General features: G+C 36.3%; 1 protein-coding gene and 1 pseudogene across 2 annotated transcripts in view; one reads left to right on the top strand and one right to left on the bottom strand.

The window, feature by feature from the left end:
- Positions 1 to 1492: 1492 nt before the first annotated feature.
- On the top strand, positions 1493 to 20705 carry LOC142171647 (aquaporin PIP2-7-like; annotated as a pseudogene).
- A 618-nt stretch (positions 20706 to 21323) lies between these two features.
- LOC107826763 (uncharacterized) overlaps positions 21324 to 21961 on the bottom strand; it is a 9076-nt gene continuing 8438 nt past the window's right edge. For both annotated transcript variants that reach the window (XM_075235203.1, XM_075235202.1), the window contains exon 5: positions 21324 to 21859. In XM_075235203.1, coding sequence (XP_075091304.1) covers positions 21666 to 21859 — 194 coding nt within the window. In that variant the 3' untranslated portion in view covers positions 21324 to 21665. The remainder of the gene's footprint in view (positions 21860 to 21961) is intronic.

The raw sequence follows: 21961 nt of genomic DNA, 5'->3' as shown, positions 1-21961 counted from the left end.
TTGTCGACCCTCTGCGTCACTTGATTTGCGGGAGCACCGGGGAGAACTAGGCCTCGCCCGTTCGCGTTGTTGGAAGCGCCGACAATGGCTGCTTGAGTTCCGTCATGACCTTATCATGCCGTATGAGATGGCCTATAATGGCCTCCTGTTGCTCTTGCAAGATCCTGACTGCTTCGACGACGTGCTCTTCTTCAGCATCATCAGGAGTTGCCTCCCGAACATATCGCGGATATCGGCCGTCGTGGACAGGCATGGCCTCGTTCCCCTCGTTGCGGATATCGCTGATTGAATCCTCGTGATGAGGCTAATTTCCTTGGGCCTCAATGTTGTATGTTTTGTTAACACCATTATCTGCCATTTTTAATAATTTTTGCTAAGAACAAAGAATCAAACAAGTTAGTAACAGATGCAGGGATCAATTCAATTACACGACTGTCTATGCCCCACGGTGGGCGCCAAACTATTTACCCGTAAAACGATACAGTTGAATTTATACATGGTTTATAGACAAGTGAATTAATTTGATCCAAGAAATAGTAGATGAATTAAACAGAAATATAAGACGTAGCCATAAAATTGAAATAGACGGCAGATATCTTGGTTCCTGGCTTAGAGCTACCGGGAGCAATAAGAACGATACAAATTATAAGCAAGAAAGTAAAGTGTTATTGAGCTTTTGATAGAATATAGTTTATGCTTGTTAGAAAATTCGTGTCTCCTACAATGATGATAGAGCTCACTATTTATAGTTGTACCTAGGGAACAAGGGCCTAGGATTAAGCTCCTTTAATGGCAATTATGAGGGTCATTGAAGGGTGTGTAACGGTGGGCAGTTAATACCATATTTTCTGTAACGGATCATGCACTTAATATTGTAGAATATACTTCATTGAATTCTACCGGATGACGGCATTAATTTTGTCGTTATGAGTATCATTCCCTCCGATGACAAGCGAGATCATTGCCTTAGGGTTTAGCTATCTTCTGCATTCGATTACAGGTGTTGCTTTCTCATGCGATCATTAAATATGAACATGTTTTACCCATACATATTTTTAATTTGTTTTGTTACTTTTTGACAATTTGCTTATCTTCGATAGTCAATCTGATCAATTTTCAGAGGTTAATTGGCCATTAAAGAAAACTTTAGATATTTAGGTGCTGCATGAGTAGTTGTTTTACGAGTAAATTTTTAAAACTTTTACTGCCTAAAGCCAATATGCTTTATTAATTGGCTTAGGCCTTAAGATTGAGGCACATCGACGGCCCCTTCTGCTTTCCTCCCGACATAGCTAGGAATTTGAGACGTAAATGCAATGTTATTGCATAGCGTCATTCTGGTACAAATTAACGTCCCAGTGAAAAGTTTGGAGCTTACGTAAATGGTCACGTTGCCATAGTGTCGATGCATGTGTTGTTGCCTTTTTGCTACATCATATCAATATATTCACACCTTTAACTTGTAACCACACAACGTAACCTCTCTTGTAGCTTTCGTTTTCCCTTCTAGCTAGGCTGCTATTTAATTATTAATACCCAGGACACCATCACTCTCTAAAGCAGATCGGGATAACTAACTAACTAGCTAGCTAGCAAGATATGGTGAAAGACTACGTACATCTGCCAGCAGCACCGCTGTTTGATACGGTGGAGGTGAAGAAATGGTCTTTCTACAGAGCCCTCATTGCTGAATTTGTTGCCACACTTCTTTTCCTCTACGTTAGCGTCGCTATCGTTATTGGCCACAAGAAGCAAGTTGGTCCCTGCGACGGCGTTGGACTTCTTGGTAATGCATGGGCTTTTGGCGGCATGATTTTCGTTCTTGTCTACTGCACTGCTGGGATTTCTGGTACTCATTTTCATCTCCTCCTCTTCTTTTGCTCTATATATGTGAGTTTATTAGAACTTTTGGAGTTATAGAGGTTAGGGCTCTAACATTTTGTCCGAAAGTGATGCTTACTTTATATTATCTCATATTCTCACTCTATTATAGGAATGTATAATGCAGTACACACACACTATATATATATATATATATATATATATATATATATATATATATATATATATATCTACTCTGCCGTAGTAGAAGCACGAAGGCCTTTAGCGAACTGTCGTTTGCCTTTTTTATTCTTTAAAATCAATTTTACATTGGATAAAATTGTAATTTAAATTGCTTTCCTAATATTTAGGACCTTAAAATCAAGCCAATTTTTTTACTAAATCAAAACTTATTGAATTAGGTAAGAAGTCCTTAACATTTCCTAAATTTTATTATCTTTTCAATTAATAAAAGAATAATGGCATTATATCAATTTACGGTAAACTTCTCCATATGCACAAAGTACACGTTAGGTTTATCTACCTTTTCTTCTTTGCTTAAATATAATTAATCATTTAAATTATATTAGAATACATTTATTAGTGGTAAATATTTATACAATTATGAGAAGTAAATATATCAACAGAAATATACATTCCATGTTAGATATAATGATAACTGCCATTAATATTTTATAGGTTGGATATTTCAATTGATTTTCTAAATTTTCAATGAACTAAGATCTTAATTGCGTATAATTTTAGTATCTTAATAAAAACAAAAATAGAGAAATTTTCCTTAGGGAAAATGACACTGTATAGCCGCTCTCAAAATAATAACCGAAAATGTATATATTGTATATATATACATTTTGTATGTTATATACAAAAATTATACCAATTTTATACACTTTTTCAGCTACCGAATATAAATAGTTTCTGGCCCGGGCTAAAAGTGATAATACCCCTTTTCCTTACTCTTAATTATATAAATATTACATTCCTCTCGATGTCAATTGTTATTACACATAATTCATTCTTATTCTAAATTTTATACACATTTTATTAATAGACGTAAAAACACGTGCAACGCACGTACACTAAAGCTAGTTATTATAAAAGTGAGAACCCTTTAACCTAAAAGATAAATTACCAAAATACCCTTTTTAGAAACCTAACTAATCTAAATAATATTCTAAAAAAGAACCAAGCCAAAGTTTCATGTTCTTTGTTAAAAGTCACAACCGTTCCTTTTTGTATTCCATTTACGAAATAGAGATGAAAAGCTACACACCGTATACAAATGAAATCCATAGTGAAAACAAAATGACAAGCCCATAGCCATACATTAGTTCGTAAAAGTTCTTTAATTTTGCGCCGGAAAATGGAAGTTAACAATGATCTTCACACCATCCTCGACAAACAACGTCGTGAGACATTTTACGATGGAGTTTCAACATGTTTAGGTAGAGGAGATTTAATTAGTTTTCAAGAAAAAAATTTATATGTGTCAGTATCATTAGAAGTTTCGATATGTTTCATTATTTACAATGGTATTTTGATTTTCTCATTCACATAATGTCCTTGTAGTTTTAATTAACTTTCTCTAATGAAAAAGGACCTTTTCTATATTTATATTTTTTTTACTTATAAAGTATTTGTTGATGAACTTTATGTCTTTATCTGTACATACTACCTTATTGAGATTCTTTTTAGATTGACAGAGTTAAGATACTTCCCATTTCCAGTTTCATTGATAAACATAGAATAAAAACTTTTAATATATTTCTTGTTTGATTTATGCTTTAGAGTGATTCATCTTAAAATTTGTGAAAACTCATGAATTATTTAATATTCTGCCATCACAATAATAAAAATATTATAAATGATAATATTGATATGTATTAAGCACTAAGTTGATAAATTTAAAAAGTTAGTGTGTGTACTTTGTTATGCTATTACCTTACAAAATTTCAATAGTGCATAAGTTTGAGATACATGAATAGTTTGTTATAAATGCATAATTTTTTAACAAACGAATTATTCGAAAATGATTTGGTAATCTTCGTATTTATAATGCCGAGAAACTACAGTAGCAAGAATTCTATCGACCAAAACTTGCAATCATTGAGCGCTTAATTAATTTTGAATTTTGAGATTTGAAATTTATTCAACCATAGATTTAGTTAAGAAATCATATCTATTTAGTTTCTCCAGCAACCAATTAGTGATATAGTTTGTACACCATAAAATGTAAATAAGTAAAAAAGTAAAGTTACATGTATCTAATTAAACTTTGATTGTTTATGTCCATAAATTTAGACGACATTCAATCATTTTGATTTTGACAAACAAGTTAGCATTCGATGTTTTATAATTATCTATTCAAAACTTTGTATGGCCATATGAATATTAACTAACAAGTATATATTGTAAATTTGGTATACATGTGTGCCACCCGTATCGAGAAACTAATTATTATAAAGGTAGAAAATCCAAAAGTTAAAAGTTAAATTACTAAAATACTCTTCTAAATTAATAGTTTTATTTAGGCATTTAATTATATTAAAATAATATTAAAAATAATATTTAAATAAAAGAAAAAAATTAATTTAAAGTGCCTCCTCTAAAAGTTGTGTTTTCAGAGAATAACTATAAATGCTATTAAGTTTTTCAAATATATCAAAATGACGACTTTGTGGTATAATAGAATGTTAAAGGGACGCATATTTCTTTACGTTGTCCAACTATCATTTTCTTGATTTTTAATATGTAGAAAAAGTTTCATGCACATTGTTGGAAATTCTCTCAGAAAATGATTATGGGATGGATGGCTTTAGGTATTACAAGCATTTTGAGTGTCTAAGGCTAAGGTGTAACAGTGTACGAGTCCCAAAGAAAAAAATGTGAATGAGTTTTAATTTCAAAATGAACAGCTTTGTTGATCTAAAGAAATTTGAATCTGTTTATGTTAACAGTCGGTAATGCCTTCATCATTGCCACGTGGCTAAAACACAAAAGAGAAACTGCAGACTCTTTCCCAAGTATATGAAACGATGCAAAGAAATTTACGGGGTTGCGTCTCCTCGAAAATGACTTTTAACTCCAGCAAGTTTATGTTTCAATTTCTTTCCTTGAACTATTTTGGAGATTAAAACGAGAGATGAATATGATAGGAGATATCCAAAAACTAATAGTATTAATTATGTTTAGGAATGAAAATATACAAATTAAAAAAAAGTGTAATGAAGAAGTTACAAACTTTAAAAATATATGTCCAATACCTGATTTTCAAGGGTACAGTTGGATCAAAACTTTGATTAGTAGTATATACTATAACCACATAACTATAACACGTATGGCGGTGGTGCTAATACCGTTGCAGTTGGCTACTCAACCGGCATAGCTTTGGGTGCTGAGATCATTGGCACTTTCGTCCTTGTCTATACGGTAAATACTTACTCGCATCGGGTGTTTACGCGTATCCTACAAATAAATGACACATATTATTTTATTTAATCACATCTTTTAGTATATAACCATAGTTAACTATCATATATTTTTCACATAATTTTAAATAATAGTATAAAAATACTTAATAATTTATGTTCCTTATGTTAACGTCAACTTGAACCAACGGCAAGTTACTGAAAACACAAGAAATCAACTGGGAAAAACTCAAGTTTTTTAGCTAGACATTCATTTGTTCAAAAATTATTCCATAAATTATACGACAAAACAAAGATGTAGTTTATTATGATTTATTGATAAGAAAAAAAAAAGAAAAAAAAAAAAGAGAGGAGGCGGACTACATATCTTTCCTCGTACTTTCATGTATTCAATGAAAACATAAAGATAACTCCACTTGAAGTTATATTTGTAATTTAATTTTGCTTACTCCTAAGCAAAAGGTAACCTATGCTTACTTGAAAAACTTGTCTCCCACAATACATTTTCAATTGTGTTTTTAGCATAATACTGTAAATTAATTTTGCAATTGCATGGTTGTGATGATCTAAAATATTATTTTTAAATTTAATAAGTAATTCTGTATTTTAAGACCTCAAAAAGTACCATTTATTATTTTTCGACTTGCGTGCACTGTCCGCAAAATTTTTCGGAAAGTTTTTATGTGAAAAATGGATTAAAATGTGAAATACAGCTTTAAAAACTCAACCGAGTTGACTTTAGTCAACATTTTGAGTAAACGGACCCGGATCAGTATTTTTACAATTCCGGCAGGTCCGTATCGTGATTTGGGACTTGGGTGTATGCCCGAAATCGAATTCCGAAGTCCCTAACTCGAGATATGGAATTTTGAAGAAAAATTAAAAGCTTGAAAGCTTAATGATTTTTAAGAAATTACTGACATTGGATTTATTGACCTCGGGTCCGTATTTAGGTTCCGGAGCCCGGTGTAGGTCCACTATAATATTTATGACTTGTATGCCGAATTTAGTGAGAATCGGAGTTGATTTGACGTGATTCGGACGTCTGGTTGTAAAAATATAAGTTTTAAAGTTTTCATGAAAATTTTCTTTGATTTGGTGTCCGATTCGTAGTTCTTGGTATTATTTTGGAGATTTGATCGTGCGAGCAAGTTCGTATGATGTTTTAGGACTTAGGTGCATGTTTGGTTTGGAGCTCCGGGGGCTCGGGTTGGTTTCGGGTGGTTAACAGATCATTTTCGGACTTAGGAAATCTGGTTTTCTGCAGACTTCAGGCTTCTGGTGTGTTCTTCTTCGCGTTCGCGAAGGTACTCTCGCGAGCGCGAAGAGCAAATTGGGGGTGGCACATTTTGTGCTTCGCGTTCGAGACAGAGTGACCGCGTTCGCGAAGGCCTGAGGTTCAAAGCTTCGCGTTCGCGACCGAAGCCTCGCATTCGCGAAGGGAAAGAGGCTGGCCAGGATTATTGCCTTCGCGTTCGCGAAGGCCAAGCTAGGCAAGCTTTGCGTTCGCGAAGTAGCCCTTCCGTTCGCGAAGTGTAAAATGGGACAGCACAAATTTGTGTTTCGCGAACGCGAGATACTGACCGCGTTCGCGAAGGGTAAAAGTCCCAGAAACAGAACTTAAGTTCTGAAAAATGGGATTCGTCCCATTTTCAACCCTTTTCCATTTCTAAGCTCGGGTAAGGCGATTTTTGGGCGATTTTTACGGAAAAATATTGGGGTAAGTATTCCTTATCCTATATTGATTATATTTCATGATTTCATACTCATTTATATCATGAATCCGTGAATTTATAGAAGAAAAATCAGATTTTTATAAAATCCTCCAAAAACGTAAATTTAAGATTTGAAGGTCCATTTGATATCGGAATTGGATAATTTTTGTATGGTTGGACTCGTCTCGGAATGGGTGTTCGGATTTCATAAGTTTTTTCGGGATTTAAGACGTGGGTCCCATTGTCGAATATTTAAATGAATTTCAGATTTTTATCTGAAAAATTTATAAATTCATATGAAATTAATTTCTATGATTAGTATTGAATATATCGAATTGTTTGTGAATAGATTTGAAGCTTTTGGAGTCAAATTTAAAACAAAGAAGCTGTGGTTGAGTAATTAGTTGGAATTTGTATGTGAACGACGTATAGGAGAGGTGACGAATGTGTATACGTCGTCAAATTAATTATTTGCCTGCTTACTTGAAAAATCATAAATTATTTTAAATCATAAATTAATTATTATAATAACTGTTTCTCTCCTATTCTTTGTCAAATATTAATTCTTAAATTCCTGCATTAATTGTTACATGCTATTTGAATTATGTATTTTAATTGTCATTTGACATTTAGCATATTAAATATTAAACTGCCTATTTTTTCTCTGATTTCCATAATAATCTGCTATTTGTCATTATTTATTTCATAATTAAATTATAATTATTGTATGCTTGTTGTCTTATAATTTTATATTAATTATTGTATTTATTGGGAAAATTTCTTTTATAAGAATTGGTAAATGAATATGTTGGAAGAGGGGGTTGCACGCCACAATAGAATTAATTATAATGAATATATTAGAGGATCGGGTTGCACGCCGCAACAAATTTGATTAAAGAAATATATTGTGAGAGCGGGTTGCACGCCGCAACAGAATTGTAAGTGAATATATTGTGAGAGCGGGTTGCACACTGCAACAGAATTGATGGAAATGATAATTAGTTATGACTATTGAGTTGGCTTCAATTATTATAAATGAGTTACCTGATTTATTTCTATTATTGTTGTTGTTACTAATATTGCGTACAGGTAATGTAAGTGACCCGCCTAAGCCTCGTCACTACTTCATTGAGGTTAGGTTCAGAACTTACCAGTACATGGGATCGATTGTACTGATACTACACTCTGCACTTCTTGTGCAGATTTCGGAGTTGGTCCCAGCGGCGTGCCATAGACTTGCTCGGATTTCAGCTATTCAGAGGAGACTTGAGGTATAACTGCATGGCGTCCGCAGTTCTGAAGTCCCCGTCTATTTTACTTTAGCTGTGTGTTTATTTCTAGGCAGCTTTATTTTATTTAGACCTTTATTTGTATTATTCTAGAAGCTCGTGCACTTGTGATTATTCTAGACACCGTTGTTTTAATGGATTATTTCACTATATTTCAAACTTTGCTTCCGCTTTTGGTTCCTTAATTATTAATAATTTAAAGATTGTTTAAAAATTAGTTAATATTATTCTAACGTTGGCTTGCCTAGCAAGTGAAATGTTAAGCGCCATCACGGTCTGAAGGTGAAAATTTCGGTTCGTGACAGTTGGTATCAGAGCACTAGGTTACATAGGTCTCACGAGTCACGAGCAAGCTTAGTAGAGTCTGAAGGATTGGTATGGAGACGTCTGTACTTATATCTTAGAGGCTATGAAGTTTAGGAACAATATCACTTCTTTCTTATTCATTTGTACGATTTTATTCTATCATCGATGATTGAACCATTCTACCCTTATTCTCTCGCAGATGGTGAGAACACGTAATACCTCTACCGATGGACAGGGACCAGAACCCCCGGTGGCAACTACGGCCAGGGGTGGAGGTCGAGGTCGAGGTCGTGCCAGAGGCCGAGGTAGAGCTCAGTCCAGAGCTCGAGCAGCTACACCCGTTATAGAACCTCAGGTGCATCTTCAGGAGGAAGTTCTAGTTCAGAATATACCAATTGGACCAGTTCAGGTCCCGGAAGGATTCATAGCCACTCCAGTACTTCAGGACGCTCTAGTCTGTTTGGTAAGTCTTATGGAAGGCGTGGCCCAGAATGGTATATTTCCAGTAGCACCAGCCATCTCACAGGCTGGGAGAGGAGCACAAACTCCCACTACTCCAGCTCCGGAGCAGATGGCTCCCCAGAATCAGGCTCCAGCATCCCCGCCAGTTGGGGTAGTTCAGCCAGTTATTGCAGCACAGATCGGTGATAGGCCCGCTATGTCTTTTGAGGCCTTATTGAGACTGGATAAGTTTACCAAGCTCTTTCCAGTTCACTTCAGTGGTACACCTTCTGAGGACCCACAGTATTATCTAGAACGCTGTCATGAGGTGCTGCGGAACATGGGTATAGTTGAGACCAATGGGGTTGATTTTGCTGTATTTCAGATGAAGGGTTCCGCCAAGAGATGGTGGAGAGATTATACATTGACCAGACCAGTTGGATCGCCTGCACTTACATGGGAGTAGTTCTCTCAGCTATTTCTGGAAAAATTCCTCCCTATCACACTGAGAGAGAAATTCCGCAAGCAATTTGAGCGTCTACAGTAGGGCAGTATGACTGTTACTCAGTATGAGTCCCGTTTTGTGGATTTGGCCTGTCATGCTCTCCTTTTACTACCTACGGAGGGAGAGAGAGTGAGGAGGTTTATTGAGGGACTAACTCACCCTATCAGACTTCAGATGGCCAAGGAGACCGGAAGTGAGATTTCTTTTCAGGCGGCTACTAATGTCGCAAGGAGGATCGAGATGGTTCTTGCACAGGAGAGAGGGCAGAGGTCTGATAAGAGGCCTCGTCAGTTTGGTGGTTTCAGTGGTGCCTCGTCTGGAGGTAGGGGTAATTTTGGTAGGGGTCATCCTCCCAGACCATTTCATTCAGCACTTCATGCATCTCCCGGTGCTTCAGGGAGTCACGATCCTATTATGCCTTACTCTGGGCAGCCAATATTCAGTGCACATTCAGCTCATATCAGTGCACCACCACTCCAGAGTTTCTACATTGGTTATCCGGCCCATCTGGGTCAGCTTCAGCTTCAGCAGCTACGGCATCAGGATAGGTGTTATGAGTGTGGGAACATTTGTCACATCAGGAGGTATTGCCCTAGATTAGCGAGTAACAGATCTCGGCAAGATTCTCGTGCCATCATACCGGCACCAGTTACTTCACCGCCTACTCAGCCAACTAGAGGTAGGGGCCAGGCAGCTAGAGGTGGAGGTCAGGCTATTAGAGGTGGAGGTCAGGCCATTAGAGGTGGAGGTCAGATCGTTGGAGGTGGAGGCCAGCCAGTTAGAGGCCGTCCCAGAGACGCAGTTCAGAGTGGTGGGGCCCAGCCCCGATTTTATGTTTTTCCAGCTAGGCCTGAGGCTGAGTCATCTGATGTTGGGATCACAGGTATTATTCCAGTTTGCCATAGAGATGCTTCAGTTCTATTTGATCCAGGATCTACTTATTCTTGTGTGTCCTCCTATTTTGCTTCATATTTGGTTGTGCCTTGTGATTCTCTGAGTGCTTCTGTGTGTGTATCTACACCGGTGGGAGACTATGTTGTAGTAGATCATATCTATCGTTCGTGTGTGGTTACTATTGGTAATCTTGAGACTAGTGTAGATCTTCTACTTCTTGATATGGTAGATTTTGATGTCATCTACATATAGATTGGATGTCCCCTTATCATGCTATATTGGATTGTCATGCCAAGACAGTGACCCTAGCTATGTCGGGGTTACCTCGGTTAGAGTGGAAATAAACTCCTGGCCATTCTGCCAGCAGGGCTATTTCTTATATGAAAGCTCGGCATATGGTAGAGAAAGGGTGTCTAACCTATTTGGCATATATTCGCGATCCCAGTGTGGATGTCCCTTCTATGGACTCAGTACCAGTTGTTCGTGAATTTCCAGAAGTATTTCCTGCAGATTTGCAGGGAATGCCACCCTACAGAGATATTGACTTTTGTATTGATTTGGCTCCGGGCACTCAGCCCATTTCTATTCCACCATACCGTATGGCCCCGCCAGATTTGAAAGAATTGAAAGAGCAGTTACAAGACTTGTTTGATCAGGGATTTATTAGACCTAGTATCTCGCCCTGGGGTGCACCAGTATTATTGGTAAAGAAGAAAGATGGCTCTATGCGGATGTGTATAGACTATCGGCAGTTGAACAAGGCCACTATCAAAAACAAATATCTGCTGCCAAGAATTGATGACTTATTTGATCAACTTTAGGGTGCCAAGGTATTTTTGGAAGATCGATTTGAGGTCTGGTTACCATCAGTTGAAGATTAGGGCCTCTGATGTCCCTAAAACAGCTTTTCGAACTTGGTATGGGCATTACGAATTCCTAGTGATGTCATTTGGGTTGACAAATGCCCCAGCAGTATTTATGGATTTGATGAATCGGGTGTTCAAGCCTTATTTGGACTCTTTTGTGGTTGTATTCATTGATGATATCTTAATTTACTCCAGCAGTCGAGAGGAGCATGAGCAGCATCTTCGAAGTGTGCTTCACACTTTGAAGAATAATCAGTTATATGCCAAGTTTTCAAAATGTGAGTTTTGGTTAGACTCAGTTGCCTTTTGGGGGCATGTGGTATCGGCAAAAGGCATAAAGGTGGATCCTAAGAAGATAGAGGCTGTTCAGAATTGGCCTAGACCTACTTCAGTTACAGAGATCCGGAGTTTCCTGGGTTTGGCAGGTTATTATCGTCGGTTCGTGGAAGGGTTTCCATCTATAGCAAGCACATTGACCAGACTAACCTAGAAGGGTGTCCCATTCAGATGGTCACACGAGTGTGAGTTGAGCTTTCAGAAGCTCAAGACCGCTTTGACTACGGCGCCAGTATTGGTATTACCCACAGGTTCAGGATCGTATAAGGTATATTCCAACGCATCTCACATTGGGCTTGGTGCAGTATTAATGCAAGATGGTAAGGTAATTGCATATGCATCACGATAGTTGAAAGTTCACAAGAAGAATTATCATGTTCATGATTTAGAATTGGCAGTCATTGTTCATGCACTGAAGATTTGGAGGCATTACCTCTACGGTGTCTCGTGTGAGGTATTTACTGATCATTGTAGCCTTCAGTATCTGTTCAAACAAAAAGATCTTAATTTGAGGCAGAGAAGATGGTTGGAGTTATTGAAAGACTATGATATCACCATTTTGTATCACCCCGGAAAGGCCAATGTGGTTGCCAATGCTTTGAGTAGAAAGGCTGTGAGTATGGGCAGTCTTGCTTATATTCCGGTTGGTGAGAGGCCATTAGCTGCAGATGTTCAGACTTTGGCTAATCAGTTCGTGAGGTTAGATATTTCAGAACCCAGTCGGGTTCTAGCTTGCACAGTCGCTAGGTCTTCTTTATATGAGCGCATCAGAGAGAGGCAGTATGATGATCCTCATTTACTTGTCCTTAAGGACACAGTGCGGCACGATGATACCAAACAGGTTGTTGTGGGGGAAGATGGGGTTCTGCAAATGCAGGGTCGTATTTGTGTGCCTAATGTGGATGGGCTTCGTGAATTAATTCTTGAATAAGCACACGGTTCTAGATATTCTATTCATCCAGGTACCGCCAAAATGTATCAAGATTTGCGGCAACATTATTGGTGGAGGAGAATGAAAAAGGATATAGTTGCATATGTAGCTCAGTGTCTGAATTGTCAGCAAGTTAAGTACGAGCATCAGAGACCTGGTGGTTTGTTTCAGAAGTTAGAAATTCCTGAGTGGAAGTGGGAGCGTATCACCATGGATTTTGTTGTTGGGCTCCCACGGACTCAGAGAAAATTTGACGCAGTTTGGGTCATTGTGGACAAGTTGACCAAGTCAGCAGATTTCATTCCAGTGGCAGTTACCTATTCTTCAGAGAGGTTAGCTAAAATTTACATTCGTGAGATTGTCTGCCTTCACGGTGTGCCGGTGTCTATTATTTCATATCGAGGTACACAGTTTACCTCACATTTCTGGAGGGATGTACAGTGTGAGTTAGGCACACGGGTGGAGTTGAGTACGGCATTTCATCCACAGACAGACAGACAGTCAGAGTGCACTATTCAGATATTGGAAGATATGCTCCGCGCTTGTGTTATAGACTTTGGAGGTTCTTGGGATCATTTCTTGTCACTTGCGGAGTTTGCTTATAATAATATCTACTAGTCGAGCATACAGATGGCTCCATATGTGGCATTATATGGAAGGCGATGCCGATCGCCAGTTGGTTGGTTTGAACCGGGAGAGGCTCAGTTGTTAGGTACCGATTTGGTACAGGATGCCTTGGATAAGGTCAAGATTATTCAGGATCGACTTCGCACAGCTCAGTCTAGGTAAAAGAGTTATGTCGACCGTAAAGTTCGTGATATTGCATTCATGGTTGGAGAAAGAATATTGCTCTGGGTTTCACCTATGAAAGGTGTAATGAGGTTCGAAAAGAAGGGCAAGTTGAGCCCTAGATATATCGGACCCTTTGAAATTCTTAAAAGGGTGGGTGAAGTAGACTACAAGCTTGCATTACCACCTAATTTATCAGTGGTTCATCCGGTGTTTCATGTGTCTATGCTCCAGAAATATCATGGTGATTCGTCCCATGTGTTAGATTTCAGCTCAGTCCAATTGGATAAAGATTTGACTTATGAGGAGGAGCCGGTGGCTATTCTAGCCCGGCAGGTCCGACAGTTGAGGTCTAAGAGTTATCCTTCAGTTCGGGTGCAATGGAGAGGTCAGCCGGTAGAGACATCTACCTGGGAGTCCGAGTCGGACATGCGGAGTAAATATCCACACCTTTTCTCCAGCTCAGGTACTTTTTCTAACTCCGTTCGAGGAACATTTGTTTTAGAGGTGGAGAATGTGATGATCCAAAATGTCATCTTTAAATTTAGTAGGTAATTATGTGTTTTAAGACCTTGAAAAGCATCATTAATCATTCCTCAACTTGCGTGCGCAGTCCGTAAAATTTTCCAGAAAGTTTTTGTGTGAAAAATGGATTAAAATGTGAAATGGAGCTTTAAAAACTCAACTGAGTTGACTTTAGTGAACATTTTGAGAAAACGGATCCGGATCAGTATTTTGACAATTTCGATAGGTCTGTATCGTGATTTGGGTCTTGGGCGTATGCCCGGAATCGAATTCTGAGGTCCCTAGCTCGAGATATGGAATTTTGTAGAAACATTAAAAGCTTGAAAGCTTAATGAATTTTAAGAAATTACTGATATTGGATTTATTGACCTCGGGTCCGTATTTTGGTTTCGGAGCTCGGTGTAGGTCCACTATAATATTTATGACTTGTCTGCCGAATTTGGTGGGAATCGAAATTGATTTGACGTGATTTGGACGTCTGGCTGTAAAAATATAAGTTTTAAAGTTTTCTTGGAAATTTCCTTTGATTTGGTGTCTGATTCGTAGTTTTTGGTGTTATTTTGGAGATTTGATCGCGCGAGCAAGTTCGTATAATATTTTAGAACTTCGGTGCATGTTTGGTTTGGAGCCCCGAGGGCTCGGGTTGGTTTCGGGTGGTTAACGTATCATTTTCGGACTTAGGAAATCTGGTTTTCTGCAGACTTGAGGCTTCTGGTGTGTTCTTCTTCGCGTTCGCGAAGGTACTCTCGCGAACGCGAAGAGCAAATTAGGGATGTCACGTTTTGTGCTTCGCGTTCTCGACAGAGTAACCGCGTTCACGAAGGCCTGAGGTTCAAAGCTTCGCGTTCGCGAAGGGAAAGAGGTTGGCCAGGATTATTGCCTTCGCGTTCGCGAAGGCCTAACTAGGCAACTTCGCGTTCGCGAAGTAGCCCTCGCGTTCAGCATAAATTTGTGTTTCGCGAACGCGAGACACTGACCGCGCTCGCGAAGGGTAAAAGTCCCAGAAACAGAACTTAAGTTCTGAAAAATGGGTTTCGTCCCATTTTCAACCCTTTTCCATTTTTGAGCTCGGGTAAGGCGATTTTTGGGCGATTTTTACGGAAAAACATTGGGGTAAGTATTCCTTATCCTATATTGATTATATTTCATGATTTCATACTCATTTATATCATGAATCCGTGAATTTATGAAAGAAAAATCAGATTTTTATAAAATCTTCCAAAAACGAAAATTTAAGATTTGAAGGTCCATTTGACATCGGAATTGGATAATTTTTGTATGGTTGGACTCGTCTCGGAATGGGTGTTCGGATTTCGTAAGTTTTTTTTAGGATTTGAGGTGTGGGTCCCACTATCGAATATTTAAATGAATTTTAGATTTTTATCCGGAAAATTTGTAAATTTATATAGAATTAATTCCTATGATTAGTATTGAATGTATCGAATTGTTTGTGAATAGATTTGAAGCTTTCGGAGTCAAATTTAAAAAGAAAAGTTATGGTTGAGTAATTGGTTGGAATTTGCAAAGCAAGGTAGGTGTCGTGGTTAACCTTGACTTGAGGGAGTAGAACCCTTAATTTAATTGTTATGTGAATTGCATGTGAACGACGTATAGGCGAGGTGACGAGTATCTATACGTCGTCAAATTAATTGTTTGCCTGCTTACTTGAAAAATCATAAATTGTTTTAAATCATAAATTAATTATTATTATAATAATTATTTCTCTCATATTCTTTGTCAAATATTAATTCTGGAATTCCTGCATTAATTGTTACATGTTATTTGAATTATGTATTTTAATTGTTATTTGACATTTAGCATATTAAATATTAAACTGCTTATTTTCTCCATGATTTCTATAATAATCTGCTATTTGTCATTGTTTGTTTCATAATTAAATTATAATTATTGTATGCTTGTTGTCTTATAATTTTATATTAATTGTTGCATTTATTGGGAAAAAATTTTCTATAAGAATTGGTAAATGAATATGTTGGAGGAGCGGGTTACATGCCGCAACAGAATTAATTATAATGAATATATTGAAGGATCGGGTTACACACCGCAACAGACTTATGAAAAGTCCATATTGGAGGATCGGGTTGTACGCCACAACAGACTTATGAAAAGTCCATATTGGAGGATCGGGTTGCACCCGCAACAGACTTATTAAAAGTCTATATTAGAGGATCGGGTTGCACGCTGCAACAGACTTATTTAAAAGTCGACATACATATATATATATTGGGGGATCGAGTTGCACTCTGCAATAGATTTGTTTAAAGGAATATATTGTGAGAGCGGGTTGCACGCTCCAACAGAATTGTAAGTGAATATATTGTGAGAGCGGGTTGCACGCTACAACAGAATTGATGGAAATGATAATTGGTTATGACTGCTGAGTTGGCTTCAATTATTATAAATGAGTTATCTCCTGATTTATTTCTATTATTGTTGTTGTTACTAATATTGCGTACAGGTAATATAAGTGGCCCGCCTTAGCCTCGTCACTACTTCGTCGAGATTAGGCTCAGCACTTACCAGTACATGGGGTCGGTTGTACTGATACTACACTCTGCACTTCTTCTGTAGATTGCGGAGTTGGTCCCAGCGGCGTACCATAGACTTGCTCGGATTTCAGCTATTCAGAGGAGACTTGAGGTATAACTGCATGGCGTCCGCAGTTCTGAAGTCCCCGTCTATTTTACTTTTGCTGTGTATTTTTTTTCAGACAGCTTTATTTTATTCAAACCTTTATTTGTATTATTCTAGAAGCTCGTGCACTTGTGACACCAATTCTGGGATGGTATTTAGACACCGTTGTTTTTATGGATTATTTCACTATATTTCAAACTTTGCTTTCGCTTTTGGTTCCTTGATTATTAATAATGTAAAGATTGTTTAAAAATTGGTTAATATTATTCTAACGTTGGTTTGCCTAGCAACTGAAATATTAGGCGTCATCACGGTCCGAAGGTGGGAATTTCGGGTCGTGACAATCGTTGGAAAAGAAAACTTCAGTTTCTTGTTAAATCAGCGATGAAGAGTGAACCAATATGAAGAAAAACTGAGGGAAATAAACGATAGTAATGTGACGGCAGCCCTAAATTTTATCACAGTGCCTTATTAGATATACTCCATTTTTAAAAAATTTATTATTTAGAAATAAGACGCCTAATAAACTTTAGTTTGTTGTTTCTGATTAACTTAACTAAATTGGGTGTATACACCCTGCGTGGATAAGTTTTTACCTTGTCTATACCGTCTTCTCCGCCACTGACACCAAAAGTTCCATTCACAGGTACTAGCACCACTGCCAATTGGATTCTCGGTGTTTTTGGTTCATTTGGCCACTATTCCCATCCCTGGCAATGGGATCAATCCTGCTAGGAGCTTTGGAGCTGCTGTAATTTACAACCATACCACAGCTTGGAATGACCATGTAAGTGTTTATACTACTTACGATGGTTCTAATTTAAACTGTCTTTTAAAGTTCAACTAGTTCTCGAAGACGTGCGCACGTGTATCCCATATTAATCAGTATAAATTAACAAGAAAGCTTATAAGTTCTCGAATCTATAATCATGTTTATACAATATTAACAATAATTACTATGTATATTGAATCTCTCAACCTCTTGTGAGCGAAAGGAACTCCATCCAGAGAATAAAAATGAACTGCTTAGTACTTTTTTGTTTTTTGAGTAAAGAATGCCCTGCTTAGTACTTTTTTTTTGGAGTAAAAAATGCCCGATAAATAACAGTGACTCCATACTTGATATCATAGAATCCCCGTAAGTTTTTGCTATCATAGAATCTATTGTAAGTTCTTGTTTTAGGGGGATTTTATCTTTTGTTTTTTCTTGGAGTATGTATCTTGTCACTTCTAACTGTACAGTCTTTGACAAAATTTAAATTTGAGTTCACTTAATGTCTAGCCTCCCATTAGCTAGTTTTTATTTTACAAATTTCATTGTGTCTCAGCTAGAATAGTTGTATATTGAGGATGCATCAACTTTAGATATATAATTGTATATTTTAGAATTAACTTTTGGAATTATTCATGTCAGTTTGTATGAAATAACAGATATCTAGAGCTTATGATGTTTCTAGTTTTTATAAAACAAACTATGCATGGATATAGAATAATTAAAAAATTTAAAAATATTTAGTGAGGTAAAAAAATAGCAATGCATTTGCGATGGAAACATTTATTGTCACTAATAAATTAATTTTTCATCACTAATTCAAATATAATAGAAAATCTAGTCAGAAAATAAATATATATAAAAAATTAATCATGGATATTGGTGATGATTTATACCTACAAAATTTTGAATTTGTAGCTAAACATAAATGCTACCCTCCGTGGCTAATATGTGAGTACAGCTACATATTAAATTTTTTGTAGCAAAACACATTACATCTTTTGCCAGAATATATCCCTTTGTGGCTAGTATAAAAGATAGCTACAAAGTTGGTTTTTTGTAGCAAAAGAATAAACTCATTAGCTACAAAGATAAATTTTTCGCGGCAAAAGTTTTATCAATATAGCCACATCATAAATTTTTTTGTAGCAATATGTATTAATCCTTAGCCATGAAACATTAAAGTTTGTAGCTAACTTTTAGTTACCTTGCTACGCATGCTGCGGAAAAAATATTGTAGCTAAAGTGTTTAGCCATGAAATTTTTTGTATTTAGCTACGATATACTTTGTAGCTATATATGCATAATGTTGTAGTGTGTAAACAACCTCAAAAAAATAAAATACATAGTACTATAAACATTTACGATTCATGTATCATGTTATATAATTTTTTTGTATACAGTCAACAATTTAATTTTTATTTTTACACTGATCTTCTTCTACTTGAAAAGTGTCCCGCTTATTAGTTACTATTAACAAATTACCACCACTCAAACCACTAGAATAACACAAAAGCCAAAAAATCATTTTATAACAAAAATATAACAACAAAATCAAATAAGGTTGCTAAAGATTTCAGCAATCTAAATCCCAGCTTTTGGATACCAAAATGGAACAGGAATCAGACATTAGTAAATAAAGAGAAGAACTAGAGAAAAATTCAAAAATTGAACCTGTGATATGTTGCAGAATGAAGAACGGCAAAACCAATGGATTTTTTGAGGAACAGGAAAATTTGGACAGAACCAAGAGAAATGAATACAGTGATTAGACAATTTGATGTGCATTTTCATAGAGTGAAATAAAGAATATATGCAAAAATATTACACCATTATAACCCTAAAAGATGAAAGAAACAAAACTTAAATATGAAAACTATATGACTTCCCATCAATAATTACAATAAATAAATATAGTTAAAATATCATTTAAGATTGCAAGAATCAATATTCTCACGCAATTAATTAAAAAAATATTCCCGCGTAATTCTATATTTATTGTATTTTCATGTTCATATACATTGTATGTGAAAAGATGTTCATAAATTAATAAATTTATAATTTTACTGACAAAGATACCCCTGCCGTTAGCCAAGTTGATGAAAATACCCCTATTTTAACGGAGGTCCATTGTGGCAATCTGAGACAAATTTTTAGTTCAAATTATACACGTGTCATCTTCTAATTGGATGTCTTTATTTATTTATTATTTAATAATATTTGTTTTTCATTTGAGAATTTTATTATTTCCTTTCTTCTTCTTTTTCCTTTCTCTTTCTTTCTTTCTTTCTTTTCTAACTACTTTGCAGGTTGTCACTTCCATTTTCCCTTCCGCCATTTTTCTTTACTTCTTTCTTCTTCTTTTTTTCCTTTATAGAGAGATCTGATAGGGGACTGATATTAAACAGAATGAAGGAAGGAAAAGAAAATAAAAATTGAAGTAGGTTAAAGGTTGAAAGAAAATTTTGGTTGGTCGGAAAGCTTGAGGATCGCCGGCACCATTTTTCCGGCAAAATTTAAAGTGTAGTGAGGATGACTTTTTTCTCATCTTCAAAAGAAACAAGATTTCCAACTAGAAAATAAAACTACCAGATCATAAGTATCCCCATGACATTCATTAACACCCAATAAAAATATATAGCAAAATGTATTAGTAACATTTATCTTTGACCAAGAGCTTAACTTTACTGCAATTTCCCATAAAGTGTGACCCCCAAATTTGCTAATATTAGATTTTCTCTGTAGTGCTTCGGATATCATAGTTGAGATAGACAAAAAAAGATAAAAAGAATGAAAGAAAAAAAGAAAAAATGGTAGAAGGAGAAATGGCAGTGACGAAGGACTTAGAAAAGAAAGAAAGAAAGAGAAAAGAGAAAAGAAAAAAGAAAGAGAAGAAAAGGAAATAGAATGAAAAATTCTAATGAAATGGATTAATTTTAAATAATAGTAACTAAATATAAACATCCAATTAGAAGATGACACATGTATAATTTGAACTTAAAATTTCTTTCAGCTTGTCACAGTGGACCTCCGTTAAAAACTAGGGGTATTTTCATCAACTTTGCTAACGTTAGGGTTATCTTTGTCTCTAAAGTATAACGAAGATTATATATGAACTATTTTTAAAAGTAGAGAGATATATCTGACCATTTTCCCTAGAAATAATGTTTGTCTGAAGGGTATAATGGTCATTCAATTTTTGATGGGTATTTTGGTAATTCAAATTTTTATTTTGGGGCTTCCTACTTATAATATAGTATAAGGATATAATAGAGCTAATTAGTCTTATAATATTTTCCTTATCATTTTTCATAGTGGATCTTTTGGGTTGGACCTTTTCTCGGAGCGTTGGCTGCTTCTCTCTATCACCAGCAAGTTGTGCGAGCTCATGCTGCCGATACTTGGAACTAGTCTCTCGTCATTAATAATGCTGTATCTACCCGGTAGCACTTAAGGAGTGATTATCATTTGCTGGCCTTGAATTTCTTTTGTTTTTTACGCACTTTTTGTGGCTTGTAAAATGTCGAGCACAGTTGTTTGGTTCTATCAATGATATTTTGATTATTCTTCAGTTTTAAGTTCTACCTAGTTTCTCTTTTAGATATTTCACTAGTTCCGCAGTCTTTAGTAATAACGAGAATTAAAATTACTTAGGACTTTCTTTTAAGATATTTTACTAGTTCCACTGTCCTTAGAAAATGATAAGAATTCAAATCACTTAGGACGGCAGAGCACGCCATTACTAAACAAGCTAGCGAAGTCCTTGTGGTGATTAGGCTAATTGCTCATTGACAAATAGATCAGAATCAAGAAATAAGTCAACATATAAATTCAGACGTTATACATGTGCAATCCAGCACCAATATTAGAAATCCAATTATATCAATTTAGACAGCAACTACTAAAATTCACAATTTAGAGGTACAGTTGATCAATTGATTACCATTAATCTAGAAACCAGTTTTTCGTTGTGCTTAATTAGCTAATTGTTCATCAGTATGATATCAGCATCAGAAAATAGCCAAGGTATGAGTTCAAACGTAATGCTTCAATATAAACAGAAGAAATCCAATTCTATCAATTTAAACAACTCATGACAGCTATCAAGCTGATCAAGACTTACACTTAAAGCAGACGACATCCATGTCTTCTTACGATTGAGATACAATGAACCAGCTTCTCTTTCGTTCTATTACCGGTCATTGCAAATCTAAAACTTGCTTTTATGGTCAGAGAAGCAGAAAACGTAATCAAAAGGTCAAAAGGTAGGAGACCTGATCAATGAAGATAATAATAAACTTCACGTGAGGTAATGCTAATACCCTTGATCCTAAAATCAAGCTCCACTGGCTTTTCAGATACATTTCTTCTTCATAGGGGCAAAAGCAATACAGGACAAGGGATGAACTCAGCGAGTAGGTTCGCATCAACATGCTTGGAATGGATAGCTTCCATACTCATAATTACCACATCCAAGTTCATCTCATCGGCAATTTCACCAATAATGGCCGTTGGCTTGCTTCCTTCACCTAGCCGCTCTAACAGCTTGAACTCCTGATATCCACCTGCGCAAATGTTTGCTTATACCCATCAGCAACTATACCAGACAACATGTAAAACTAAGGATGAGGAACAAGTTCACAGTCATTAGTATTACGAAAAGTAGA

This window comes from Nicotiana tabacum, chromosome 17, assembly GCF_000715075.1.
Source record: "Nicotiana tabacum cultivar K326 chromosome 17, ASM71507v2, whole genome shotgun sequence".
Lineage (NCBI taxonomy): Eukaryota > Viridiplantae > Streptophyta > Magnoliopsida > Solanales > Solanaceae > Nicotiana > Nicotiana tabacum.
This window is presented reverse-complemented; position numbering and strand designations above follow the sequence as displayed.